The 13,717-nt window shown below is 38.0% G+C and overlaps 3 protein-coding genes across 3 annotated transcripts; 2 read left to right on the forward strand and 1 right to left on the reverse strand.

Moving 5' to 3' along the window:
* Nucleotides 1-522: 522 nt before the first annotated feature.
* Fancm (FA complementation group M) lies at nucleotides 523-7,716 on the reverse strand. The gene is made up of 24 exons (XM_065475558.1): nucleotides 7,410-7,716; nucleotides 7,054-7,299; nucleotides 6,832-6,999; nucleotides 6,512-6,777; nucleotides 6,312-6,458; nucleotides 6,179-6,262; nucleotides 5,962-6,124; nucleotides 5,822-5,907; nucleotides 5,658-5,768; nucleotides 5,216-5,548; nucleotides 4,771-4,879; nucleotides 4,504-4,722; nucleotides 4,245-4,445; nucleotides 2,999-4,099; nucleotides 2,771-2,949; nucleotides 2,294-2,433; nucleotides 2,124-2,238; nucleotides 1,917-2,077; nucleotides 1,559-1,850; nucleotides 1,328-1,502; nucleotides 1,057-1,269; nucleotides 906-1,006; nucleotides 752-846; nucleotides 523-697 (listed from the first exon to the last, which is right to left on the reverse strand). The coding sequence occupies exons 1-24, from the start codon at nucleotides 7,438-7,440 to the stop codon at nucleotides 601-603; spliced, it is 4,833 nt and encodes a 1,610-aa protein (XP_065331630.1). The 5' UTR covers nucleotides 7,441-7,716; the 3' UTR covers nucleotides 523-600.
* Nucleotides 7,717-7,780: 64 nt separating this feature from the next.
* On the forward strand, nucleotides 7,781-12,002 carry mEFG1 (mitochondrial translation elongation factor G 1). Its single transcript, XM_065475559.1, has 14 exons — nucleotides 7,781-7,965; nucleotides 8,066-8,227; nucleotides 8,289-8,421; nucleotides 8,473-8,677; nucleotides 8,931-9,047; nucleotides 9,103-9,221; nucleotides 9,273-9,462; nucleotides 9,609-9,927; nucleotides 9,990-10,184; nucleotides 10,723-10,875; nucleotides 10,939-11,056; nucleotides 11,115-11,234; nucleotides 11,287-11,447; nucleotides 11,622-12,002. The coding sequence occupies exons 1-14, from the start codon at nucleotides 7,906-7,908 to the stop codon at nucleotides 11,805-11,807; spliced, it is 2,238 nt and encodes a 745-aa protein (XP_065331631.1). The 5' UTR covers nucleotides 7,781-7,905; the 3' UTR covers nucleotides 11,808-12,002.
* Nucleotides 12,003-12,142: 140 nt separating this feature from the next.
* On the forward strand, nucleotides 12,143-13,478 carry LOC135934056 (uncharacterized). Its single transcript, XM_065475567.1, has 5 exons — nucleotides 12,143-12,413; nucleotides 12,479-12,580; nucleotides 12,639-12,782; nucleotides 12,832-13,035; nucleotides 13,120-13,478. Exons 1-5 carry the CDS (start codon nucleotides 12,309-12,311, stop codon nucleotides 13,180-13,182), a joined length of 618 nt encoding a protein of 205 aa, XP_065331639.1. The 5' UTR covers nucleotides 12,143-12,308; the 3' UTR covers nucleotides 13,183-13,478.
* Nucleotides 13,479-13,717: the final 239 nt, after the last annotated feature.

The following is a 13,717-nucleotide window of genomic DNA, read 5'->3' on the forward strand; positions in this document are numbered from 1 at the left end:
TAAATAATTGCATAAGAAAATTTTGTTGATAAATAATGCGACATAGATTGTATGCGCGAAATTCAATTCAAAATATTTTATTCCATTAATCCGAAATGTTTATAATTGTGATTTTAGGAATAAGTCGCAACCTTAAAATTAAAAAAAAATGCCAAATAAGGTTAATAATGGAGAATTGCCCCACATTTCTCATGATCTGTTGAGCTCCGGGCAGAAGCTGAAACTAGGGAAACTAATAATAAAGACGTAAGCACCAAAGAAATGTGAAGCATTTCAATTTATTTTATTATCATGGAAGTTAAAGTCTGGGTTATTTTAGGCCGGAAATATGTTTCTACTATTGCAATACGTTTTATTTTCAAAGGTAGCTTTTAATTGAGATAAATCAATGTTTGTCAGAAAAATTAAATGCAGCTCCACAACAAGGATTACGAGGTAGCTGCAATAAATTATTCTGACAATCATGAAAATCTCGCATACTTCTGCCTTATCATTGGAATTTTTCAAGAAATAAATCAATGGGTTAAAATAGTTTTAATAATTTAATTCTTAACTAAAATTTAAAAATCCAATTTTTTTGTGCTTGACAAGGAATTTCACCTAATTCCAAGGCTCATTCAAAACCCTATAAATATCGTTCGCTTTCCTGTGATCACTAATTTTGAAAATTTCCATGACATCTTGGGCACTGTTGCATCTGTAACAAATTTTCACATTAATAAATAACGCAGTGGCTTTTTGTTATTTGTACCTTTCTAAAAAATCACTCATTGATGGGAAAGTTTTTGTGAGCTTCAATGCCATCACAATATTCACGTGTGGCAAGTTACTGTAGAATTGAAAATGCTGAAAAAGAAATGTATCACAATGGGTATGAGTTTTTATTTTAACCGCCCAGTACATACCACGTTTTTATTTTCCTCAACAGTAAACCAATCATCAATTCCATAAGATTCAGCCTTTGCTTCTTTGGAGCTCAACATAGCAAGATATTCTGCAGTCTCCTCTGAAAAATACAAAATGTTAAGTTGAAAACCAATTAAACTAATTAAAAACCTTGATTTCTGCAGAAAATGTATTTGATTTTAGACTCCTGTAGGAAGCAAATTGTCCTTCTCAGCTTGTTTACAGGCAGTGGAGCGTTCTTTTTAATATCAGGCAAAGGACAGTCTTTGTCGTTCTCAAAAATAAGCAGACTAAACTGGAAATATTCACTCAGAGACTTGGCAGTGTCCACCAGCTTGCTGTTGGGAAAGAAGGAAGACGTGTCTGCAACAGATATACAAATAAGATAACTTGAAAAAGAAGAGTCATTAGGACTTCATACCGGAAACCCTGATCCTGGCAACCGCCAGACGCTGGCTGATGACGTAATCTACTCCAGATGGTAGTGTCCTAATTATCACGTGGAGGTTGTGCTTTGTGCTCAGGCACGTGACCAGTTGGGGAGCCCGTTGGATTTGATTCGTGGATGCAATAATATTGGTTTTCCCATGCTGCTCCTGAAATTCCAGTTTATTAATTATTTTCTCGTGTTTAATTTGTCTGTACTCTTTACCCTAGATGCTGGTGGAAGTTTTGGCACCGTTTCCTCAGGATTGGTAAGTTTGGGCGTGAAGGACGGTTTTGGTTTGAAGGATGGCTTCACTTCCAGAACTGGAACTGGAATATGTTCCTTTCTGCCAATACTTGCAGCTGGTGGGGGGATCTGTTGCACTTTTTCCAGTTTATCAACAGGTTTGAAGCTTGTGAAATTAGCCTTTGACGTCGATGCAACAGGCGAAAACGTCTTTAAAGGAATGTTCACAGGAGTTTTGAACGATTTATCTGTTTTTCTTTCCTCATCCTCACTGCCAATAAAAATGATCAATGAATAACATAATATCTCTTCATGGTGTTTATCTTTGAACACAAACCTATCACTGGAGATGGGCTTAATAATTATTCTCGTTTTCTTCTTGTTTTCAGTGCTGGACCTTTTTGCTTTCCTCTTTTCTCTGAGCCGCTTCTCACACACCTCCAACAGGTCCTCTTCAGACTCCTCAGGTGATCCCTCTGTTGCTACACAAAATGAGTCCTGGAAGAAAAATTAATAATAAAGAAAACAATAATTTTTTTAATACCTCTAAATATGCTTCATCTGAGGAATTGTTTCTGTTCCTATTCAAGAGGTTTGGGATTTTGAACTTTGGGTTGATCGGAGGGCTCCTAGTGGTCTTCAAGTACTCCGCCTGCATGCTGCAATGCGAGAAGTAGCTCAAGAAATGAACACATGCATTAACAAAAATCTTACTCAACGTCAACCTGCGTGCATTGCTCCTTGATGAAGCTTTGGTCGTATTGGTCCATGTCTGCACTATCCTCGCCTGACGAGGAATCATCAGATACACTTGCTTGAGTAAGTGCAAAGGGGTTCCTCTTTTTCTTTCTAATCTGCAAAAAGAAGAATGAAATTAGCTTAGCAAAAAATGCAGTCCAAAATTATTGGTTATTTTCCAGCTTTTTTAGTATAAAACCTTTGGTGCACTGCAAAATATGGGTGAAAGGCATATTTAAGTAAAAGGTGATTCAAGCCTTTTTTCCCCTCTTTAAGCTAGACACAACATGCTGTTCATTCAGTTATCACAAAATTAATTATGCAACTAATTTTTGCCAGTGCAAAAGTATTAATAAAAGGTGAGAAAGAGAGACTCACTCAGGTAAAATAAATTAACTTTTCATTGAGAAAATGAAAAATACCAGGGCTTTAAATATTCAATGAAATTCCCACCTTGCATTTTGGTTTTTTAACTGGACTCGCGAAATCTGATGAAACTTCTAGCATGCTGTGCGGCCGTTTGCTTGCCACACTCTGGCTTCTAGATCGTGAGGGATCAATAACTTCCCCGCTGTCAGAAGATTGCAGAGTTGTCAAAGCCACGTCCCTTTCATGATTTGACTCATCATGATCTAAACATACAATTAAATAAATCCTGCAATTAAGTTGCCTTCTACAAACCTTCTTTGTCCTCATCAGTGGAGAGCGTGATGGGCTCCCCATGCTGTATCGATTTTGCTTTAGCAGCTTCCTCAATGGCGCTGACCTGCTTCAAGAATTCTTCATCTATATACGTGACGTCGTCGTCGTCGTCCTCTTCCACGGCAGGGGCAGGTTGCTGCGTTTGTGTGAGAGCTTTCATTTCAATCTCTTGGCAATGTCTGAGCAGTTCTTCGTCGTCGAAATCTTCGTCGGAAGAAATAACATGTTTGCTGGAGAACTTTGAATTTACTTTTGGCGTGCTCGTGGGGATGCACGATGTTGAGCTTTTCATTGCGGCGTCGAGTTCAATTTCCGCAGCCGTAGTGCAAAGAATCTCGTCCGAGAGCGATATTTCTGGGGATTCAGCTGGCTCAGCTTTTACATCGGCTTCTTCCTCGTCCAAAAGTGAGTCGCTGCATATGTCCAAATCAAAGTTAAAATTTAACTTCACAGGATTTGGAAGAGCTATCGGTGCAAGAACAAATCGGCCTGTGGACACATTTGGCTTGGACTTGCCTGCTGATCTTCTGAGTGGAGTCGTCCGCTTTTTCTTGACAAAAGTATCTCTACCTACTGATATCTCCGGCTTCTTAATCACAACCTCAACTGTGGCTTTGTTTAAAGTTCTATCGCCAAAGATTTGGTCCAAAATAGAAATGTCAGGTGGATCAAAGTCAAAGTCTGGCTTTTCCTCCACGTCAACTGTGTTGGCGATCAGAGAAACGCTGTTCATCATTTGAACCAAAGGACAGTCATTCTTCAAAGGCAACAAAAGGTGCAGCAAGGATAGATTCTCCACAAATATGTCTATTTCTTCCTTGACTGATCTTTTTTGCACCTTTTCAGACACAGGCCGTGCAGAAGGCAGCATGAAAAGGTCGTCATCATCGTCCTTGAAGAGAGGCGGCGGAGGGATTTTCTTCTGCACTTTCTTCTGCTGCAGCATCTTGGCTATAGACGGCTGGTTTTGTTGTTGCGGTATCGCATTTTTCTTTCCCTTTGCTGTTTTTTTGCCACACACCTCCTTGCTTAGTTTGTCGGACCAGAATGTCATGTCATTGGCAGCTTCAGAAGCGATTTCTGAGAAAAATAAAAATAATTATTTATCAGAGTCAGTCAATAGTTTTTCTTTAGAACTAATCAGTAAGAAAACTATATTTGTCAATGGTCAACTCTATAGCAAAACCCTGTTTTTTAACTTGTATTATATTATTCTTATCCTCGCCTGTTGACTGGGTGAAGCAAGTCGCGTCATTTTCACTCATGCGGTTTGCGAACTTCACAAGGGCAACCAAATTGTTGGTGTCTGAAGAATGCGGTGAGTCAGAAGTTCCTTGTACACTAGACAGCCATTCAGTCCAGCTGAAAGGGTTAAATTTGTCTTCATCGTCGTTTTCTATTTCAACCAGTTTTTCCTTCATTTCGTCTGCAATCATTTGAACGTGGCAGTTTAATTCACAAAGCAGGATTTAAAAAATCCCTACCAAAAGGTAACAAGGACAACAACTTGCAGTCACTCGACGACTCAAGGTACTTGAACACAGGAATCGGCTCCTGCCAGGTGTTTGCCTGGTTATTGATGGTATCAACCACCGACATCGCAGGTGGTGCGTCAGGACCTGATTTCTTTTTGAAGAAATTTTTGGCCTTTTCCTTTTCCTCTTTGATGACTAGAACCTTTCTGTACAACACTGGATTCACTCCTGCAATACTGAATTAGTTAAATGATCGTAAGTTAAAATTATTTTTACCTCTAGGCACCATTCTAGGACTGTTCAGCTGATTTAAAATTGGAATCAAATTCCAGTTTCCTATGTTCTTATTGACGTTGCTGTGCAATTTTGTGCTGGAGATGTATTTCTATATAGTAAAAAAACAAGATTACTGTTTGTCATTTATAAATTCTTTTCTTATCAATACTTATCTGATCCATTTATCAGCCCAAAAGCAGAAAAATCCTAATTTAAATGACCACAAACTGCCTCTACTGTGTGTGAAACGGACCAAGAAATTGAATTACCACGCTTTTTTTTAAATTACAGACAGAGGTTTATAGTCTCCATAATTTAATAGAAAGTTCAAACATAGCGCAAGTGGAAAAAAATAAAATTGTAAAAAAATAAAATAAAATGAATTGAAAACAACATATATAAAAAACCCTGTTCAAAATCTAAAATTATGAATAAACAAAATTACCTGGTACTCTTTTCCTTCAGTCAGTAGGAGGACAACCCTTCCATCACGTTTTCGGCCCGTGCGACCCATTCTCTGGACGAGACGGATTGGTGACTTGTTCGCATCATAGCAGATGATCAAATCGACCTCACCAATATCCAGGCCCTCCTCACCCACGCAGGTTGAAATCAAAGCGTTGATTTTGTTTGCTTTGAAGTCGAGCATAATCTTCTTCTGCTCCTGCTGAGTCAGACCGATGCCTCCCTTCTTGGACTGACCGACAAAGGCAACCGGTCTGATCAGAGGACTGTGTTTGATGATGAATTCTTTGATTTCCGAAACGGAATTTCGATACTGAAATTGAATTTCAATAAACGTATTTAAATAAACATAATTATGATCAAAATACTTGGATTTTTTTCATGTAGTTTTAACGGAATTTGAACCTTGTAAGATGAAATACCTCGCTAAAAATGATGACTTTAGTGTTTTCACCGTTTTCCTCGGCTTCAACAAAATGCATGATCAATAGCTCTTCCAACTTTTGCAATTTAGGATGGTCAAAGGTTGTTGACTGCAAAATTATCCTGTTTATAGAATTTTCAGGCCACCAATCGAAACTCTTACCTCCAAATCCATAATCAGAGATGTGAGGTCTTCATCCTTCTCCAGTGTGTGGACAAGGAGCTTGTTTGTACTCTCTGCCTTTGTTTCTATAATTTAATAAATAATTTCTTAATTTCTATTATTAATAAAACTGCACTCACGACTAATGTGATTGAGAAAAGCTCCCTTTCCGTAACTGTTGAGCATTTCATAGGCTTTTGACAAATTTAACGCGACTAAACAGTTGTGCTTCAGGTCATTCAGCTCCATGGATCCAACTCCAGGAATAGGTGTTGTGTTCAGCTTGTCGTAGTAAGTTTTGAGCTACGAACAAATTAAATAAATTGTCTTGAAATTAAAAAATTATTATATATTTACTTGGAAGGCGCCCAAATTCGAAATATTGCAGGATCGTGGAATCACCCCTCTTTGCATCAGTTTCATCAGATACCTGCTGAGAATCTATGAGGAAGATAAAATTTAAAACAGTACTTAACAATTTACAACTTACACTTAAGAGCCTAGTGCCCATTTCCTTTAGTCTGTTGTTTGGGCTGACAGTGATCACTTCAACATCTTTTTTGTGAGAGTGCTGCTTCACTTCTGGGCTCTCATCAGTCAACAATTTCAGTTTGGAAATACTTAAATTCCTCAGCACCTAATTCAACACAGTTAAAATAAAAATTCAAAGTCATTTTAAATATTTCTTGCCTCAGCAATGGCTGTTTTGTCCGATCCCGGCGTTGCTGACAGAGCCAAAACCCTGAATTCGCTGTTGTATGACTTGAGGGCTGCCATGACCTGGCAGTAAGCCTGGTTACCTTTAGCCCTGTGCGCCTCGTCGAACACAATGCAGCACACGTCTGCGGCTGGACACACCTGTCCAACAAGGTCATTGGCCACAACCTGTGGGGTCGCAAAGAATATTCGCTTTGACCGCCACTCTTCCTGCCGTCTGTGGAGCGGAATTGTTGTGCCTAAAGCATATTCATGACAATTCCTGGCGTTGATTCAAGAAAACAATAAAAAACCTGTTAATTCTGAAGTGTCGGTGCTGGGGATTCCGATAATGTCATAGCAGGCTTTCACTTGCTGAGCAACCAGAGGTTTTGTAGGTGCCATGAATATAATCTTTTTATTTGGAAACCATCTGTAGAAGTTGAACATGACCACTGCCGCAATGAACGTTTTGCCAAGTCCTAATATTTAATTTTCATTATTTATTTTCAAATCATGTCATTTCGTGATTTTACCTGTTGGGAGAGAGACCAGAGTATTTTGAAAGAGAGCCGTTCTTACAATATCCAGCTGATAATTCCGTTCAGGGTAATTGGTGGGATATACCCAATGCTCGCCGGTGTTGAAGCAAAATCCATCAGGGCTCAGGTTGTGCTTGTCAGAGAAAAGGTGAAGAGGGCCAGTGTCTTCAATCGGACGGAAACCATTTTTTCCTTCAGCATTTTCTGTTACACTTGGAAAACTTGGAGCAGAAGATGGACCTTCAGAGCAAACAAATTGAAATAAAAGGGATTTTATTTAAAATACATATATTAGATAATTATGTATAAGGTTCTTATAGATTTTTCACAGAAATTCATTTATATCATACCTGGTCGAGTGGAAGTGACAAAGCGATCCATTGTGGAGAGAAACCAAAAGTTCTCTGCTGAGGAGTACAACAATTATTAAATTTTTCAGCTCTCATACGCGCAGTTTCAATGTTTCAAAATCTGAATTAAGGTTCAATCTCCAGCTCCAGCGATTTGACAGCACGAATGGTATCATCTCTTGATAAAATTCAAACAAATTCGTGGACAAAATCTCTTCTTACAATACATCTGGCTGTTTTTCTGGCTTTGAATTTGAACTGACAGACTACAGGCTTGTTTCACAGGATTATTCAACAGCTCAACTTGCTTTGTTTTCCTTTTTAATTTTTTGTTTTCCCGCTCCCAAGCGCTGCTGAAGAATCGTATCGACACGCCCCCTTATTGTTCTTTTCTCACGAGGGCACCACAGAAGTTGCACGATTTTGCCTGTCTTGAATTCTTTTTTGTATGGAATTGAGAGTTAAAACTCAGTGATTGAACTTAATTACTATCAAAATGAACATCGTAAAGAGTGTCAGTTTAAGCCACCTCGTTTCAAATTACACCAGATTTTGGGTATGTAAAATAAGAAAAAGAATAAGACAAAACCATCCACGCCGGCTCGGCTTATGCAATACATAACACGAGAATTAAAATTTCTATTTTCCAATTACAGAGGGTCTCAGCAAGGAAGTTCTCCAGCCATTCCAAATTTTCCGAGCACAAGGACCTGAACCACATAAGAAATATTGGAATATCTGCCCACATCGATTCGGGGAAAACTACCCTCACTGAAAGAATTCTGTTCTACACAGGAAGAATATCAGAAATGCACGAGGTAAATTATTTATTTATTATAAACTTTGAAAATACTTATTAAAAAACTTCATTGGTAAAAGGTGCGAGGCAAGGACAGTGTGGGCGCCGTAATGGACTCGATGGAGCTGGAGCGGCAGAGAGGAATTACCATCCAGTCGGCAGCAACCTACACCCTTTGGAGGGACACGAACATCAACATCATCGACACCCCTGGCATGCCTTTTGGACCTATAAATTAAGATAAAATTAATTTATTATGCACAGGTCACGTCGACTTCACTGTTGAGGTGGAGCGAGCGCTTCGCGTGTTGGACGGCGCGGTTCTGGTGCTGTGCGCTGTTGGAGGCGTCCAAAGTCAAACCTTGACCGTCAACAGACAAATGAAGCGGTACAGTGTGCCGTGTCTGGCGTTCATCAACAAACTTGACCGGATGAATGCAAATCCGTACAGAGTTTTGGACCAGTTGAGGTAATAAGCTGATGAAGGGCGTGAAATATTCACATATTACATATTGTTGGTTTTCCTGGAAACTTCTTAAAATGGTCCAAGGATTTAAAAAATGGAATAAATTTCTTAATTTTAAGTCTGATAAGGGAATATTACAAAATTTCAGCATCCCTCTATTCTAAATTGATACAAATTTTCATTGTTTCTAATTTTTATCAAAAGATCTCCAAAAAACTGAACGATATGATCTCTTAGTCTCAATTTTTATTTTCAGGACTAAGTTACACCATAATGCAGCGCTCTTGCAAATTCCTATTGGTCTGGAGAGTGATCTTAGCGGTGTTATCGACCTGATCAAGCAGAGAGCCCTCTATTTTGAAGGAAACTATGGGTACTGCTGAAATTAAAGGATTTAAAACAAAATTTTAACCTCCTGAAATCCACAGAGAGTCGATTGTAGAGAAGGAAATTCCTCAAGACATGCGTGCCGAAGCTGAGGATAAGCGTCACGAGTTGATTGAACACCTTTCCAACGCTGACGAAACGATCGGAAACATGTATTTGGGTAATTCTGAATTGATTTGTGTAAAATTATGTTTACTGACTTGTTCTTCAGAGGAGAAGACTCCAAGCGAGGCTGATATCATGGCTGCTGTTCGAAGAGCGTGCATTGCGAGAACTTTCACCCCCGTCATGGTTGGCAGTGCCCTTAAAAACAAGGGAGTGCAACCTTTACTGGATGGAGTGCTGCATTACCTGCCTAATCCTAGCGAAGTTGACAATTTTGCCACTATTGAGAAATCAGAGTTTGTAGCTTATTTTAATATAAAAAATTCGCATCTTCAGCATTTCAAGCTAATTTAATTTTTTATTATTTTTGTATTTTCTTTTTAAATTTATTAAACCTAAAAAACAGTGATATTCCTACGTCTATTTACAATATTTACTTTAGGGAAGAGCCACAAAAAGTTCTGATGAGTCCAGAAAGAAGCAGCAAAAATCCCTTCGTTTCGTTGGCGTTCAAACTCGAGGCAGGCCGATTTGGCCAGCTGACCTACATGAGGTGCTACCAGGGAATGCTCAAGAAAGGCGACACCATCTTCAACGTGCGTACTCAACGCAAGGTCAAGGTGTCCCGACTGGTACGTCTGCACTCAGACACAATGGAAGACGTCAATGAGGTTTATGCTGGTGATATTTTCGCTCTTTTCGGCGTCGACTGCGCCAGCGGAGACACTTTCGTTGTCGACAAGAACCTCAAGCTCGCTATGGTTAGAAAGAAGGAAAATCTTAAGCTTTTGATATAATTTTAATCGAAATTTTGTGAATTTAGGAATCGATTTTTGTGCCAGACCCTGTCGTTTCTATGTCGATCAGGCCAAGCAACAACAAAGACAGGGACAACTTCAGTAAGGCTGTGGCTAGATTTACCAAAGAGGACCCAACGTTCCGGTTCCACTACGACCCTGACAATAAGGAAACTATTGTGTCAGGAATGGGAGAATTGCATTTGGAAATTTATGCTCAGGTAAGGAATTCAAGATTATGAATAAATTTAGGGGTTTGGTTGTTAGACAGGTTTTTTCAGCAAAATAGACAATGATTTAAATGGTTTCAGGGCAATATTTAGATGGATTTTTAAAGCCATTTTGCATGGTTTTATTTAAATCCATCTTTCAGGGTTATTTTCTGACTTAATAATCGCGTTAAAAGTGTTTTTTTTTTAAATTGATTTGATTGAATATTCAATATTAATAATTTTCTGGTACCTAACAGGTAACTAGAAAATTGTTATAGTCTGTAAAACAGAATATTGATCCTAAAAGTTGAACGGTCTCAAGTGAATTTTAGGTTTTGAGATGAATTCAGTGGAAATATAAACGAATCCTGGTAACTTTAGAGGGTTTTGGGCCCTTAAGATGGGCTTGGATGATTTAAAATTGGATCTTGCATGAACGAAAATAGGCACACACTAAAAATAGTCAATCGTTTGTTCGTTAGGAATAAAATTAGAATGCATAGTTAAAAACAAACAAATCTTGATTTTTGCTATAATTTCTTTTCAGCGCATGGAACGAGAGTATGCCTGCCCAGTTATTTTGGGCAAACCAAAAGTTTCGTTCAGGGAAACACTGGTGTCCCCAAAAGAATTTGATTATTTGCATAAAAAGCAGTCTGGAGGCTCTGGTCAGTACGCCAGAGTGTCAGGAATTTTGGAGGTAAATTAATATTTATAAACATCCATTGAATTCAAATTTTGTTAAAATATTTTTCAAATTTAGCCCCTGCCACCAAATCAAAACACATCAGTTGAATTTACTGACGAGACAATAGGTACTAATGTACCTAAACAGTTCGTCCCTGGCGTGGAAAGAGGATTTCTTCATATGTGTGAAAAAGGTAGTTTAATGTTTTTGAAAGTTTATCAATCCTGTAAGATATTAAATAATTATTCTAGGACTTTTGTCTGGTCACAAAATTTCCGGCGTGAAATTCCGATTGATGGACGGAGCGCATCACGTCGTGGACTCCAGCGAACTGGCCTTCAACATGGCTGCTCAGGGTGCTATGAGAGATGGTCTGTCTAATTAAAAATTGCGTGCAAGTTTATGGAATAAGGGTTTTTTCAGTCTTTGCTGACGGACTTTGGCAGATTTTGGAGCCAATCATGTCTGTGGAAATCACTGGGCCTGATGAGTTCCAGAGCGCGGTCATGGGCCAGCTGAACAAGAGGCATGCCATCCTCACTGGCACGGACAACTTTGAGGGCTGGTTTACAATCTACGCTGAAGTGAGTCAATTTTTGTAATAAATTAAAGGAAATGCTTCGGCCTAGTCTGAATATTTTTTTTATCAAACACAAAGATTTAAATTGGTGGAATGTTTTTAAGAGATATTTTCATTCATAAATTTATTTAGTTGGTTTTATTAAATTTTTAATAAAATGAAAATAATATTTTACCAGATTCCTCTAAACGAAATGTTTGGGTATGCATCCGAGCTTCGTTCGTCAACTCAGGGCAAGGGTGAGTTCAGCATGGAGTACGCAAGGTACGCGCCAACCCTGCCAGAGACGCAGCAGCAGCTGATTTCCCAGTACCAACAAGAACTGCAAGGACCCAATGTGCAGAGCAAGAAGAAGAAGAATTAAAGTGCCGGTCAGATTGAACTGTCAAAAACTGACTTTCAGAATTGGAAAAGAATCTTAGTGTAAGGAGTAAGGGAGGATGACGGGGTCTGGTCTTATTTCTATTACGTTTCAGATAGGATTATGTAGATCAGATATTGTCATTCTGTTCGATCAAGTTGTGATTTTAATTTAAATATATGTGATTGAAAATAATAATCTGTCTTGTTAGCGGAAAAATTGCTTATCGCTCAACAAACATAAATTTTAATTGTTTAATTTACTGTCGCTCTTTTCTTGCAAGAAGGAAATTCGCGTTTGGTTGTTAAGCTTTGCGTGATTTTTTCGCTACCACGACGTAATCAAATGTTTAAGTTTTTAAAAATAGCCACAATATTAGTAGATTAGGGAATTTACCTCCCAGGGGAGGCAAATTGTTAACATTCTTTATCAAGTTCCTAGAATTCCTCTGCCAGAAATTGTATAAATATTCAAGCTAACGCAAAGTAACTAAGTTTCTCCGCCATGGCTGACCAAGTTCAAGGTAAAAAAATGGGTGGTCCCAGCAAGAAACCTTTGACAGAAGCCCAGGAAACAAATGCTACCCAGAAACTCAAATTTGAGGGAATTGTAAGTGACACAAGTTTCAAGAATTAGTAGAAAAACCTTTGAAATAACATGTGAATTTATCTCAGGATTTGAAAAATATAGGCCACCAAGGCGTACCTCTTCCAAATCCCCGAAGGGTTACCATGGTTCAGCCGTTCAAATTCAAAGGCAGCATTGTGGATCGGCGGGTGAGACAAAATAAAAGTAATTTTATTTGAATCCTCTTATATACGCTAATTTTCACAGGCAACTGGAATATTTGAAGCTGAAGCAGGGTCTCAATCGCAGGGAGACAACCAGATTCAAGCTGGCAATTCAAAGAATGTACCTCCTGTGCATGTCAAGGAAGAAATTCCATTTGGTTTTGAAGCCCAGACCAAGCAGAAAAAAGTAAATATTTTCTGAAACAAGTTCATTTTTAAATATATATTTTTTAAAGGTAAATGCGGATGAGCAAAATTTGGATAAAGATTCTCACGATCAATTTGATGCAAAAGCTGCTAAAAAGAAGGAGTCACGTGGATTCAACTCTTTCATGGCTCGTCAACTTGGAGCCATGCCACTGGAAACTGCTAATCGTGCAGTCACAATTCAAGATTTACGTCGAGCAGTGGCTCAGGCCGAAAAGGAGGAACAGATTTTGGTAAACTTTTGGCTGGATTTTCTCTCTTACTGAGTTAATAAATCTAAAAAATCCTCACATATTATTATTTTAATTTGTTCACAGCGAGCTGAGGAAAAGCGATGGTTGGAATCCAAGGCTGCAATTGAATTCAAAGAAAATGTATAAAAGAAAGAAGGTTTAAAAGCTGATTCAGTCTCCTCTGATTGTAAACAGCAATCAGAGTAAATGTAAATCATTGTAAATGTAGAAAATCACTATTCACCAGTATAAAAGTATATTAATAATTATTTATTTCGTTAAAAAGCTAATTTTGAGATAATAGGGCAATTATTGTGGCCTCTGAATAAAAAAAAATAATTATAAGAGCTCTGCTTTATCAAACTTTGAATGATGCAATCTCTAATTATTTCTTGTTGCAATTTAATAAGCATTGAATAAAATTAAAATTATAAATTTTGTTACATTTAATTGTTTATAATTATTACATCATTATTACACATGGAATGCACGTTTTCGTCTGCTTTTTTGAAACATTTTTTTCATCCAAGTTCTTCGTATCAGTTTTAAATAAAATTCCCAATTTACTATGAGTTAAGGCACTTTGGGCACTTTGTAGAATTTCATGACATGCATTTAAAAATACTTTTTTTATTTAGATTTGTATACTTTCATTAATGTGACAATAACGTGTAGTCAAATC

Source organism: Cloeon dipterum, chromosome 1, assembly GCF_949628265.1.
Source record: "Cloeon dipterum chromosome 1, ieCloDipt1.1, whole genome shotgun sequence".
Taxonomy (NCBI): Eukaryota; Metazoa; Arthropoda; class Insecta; order Ephemeroptera; family Baetidae; genus Cloeon; species Cloeon dipterum.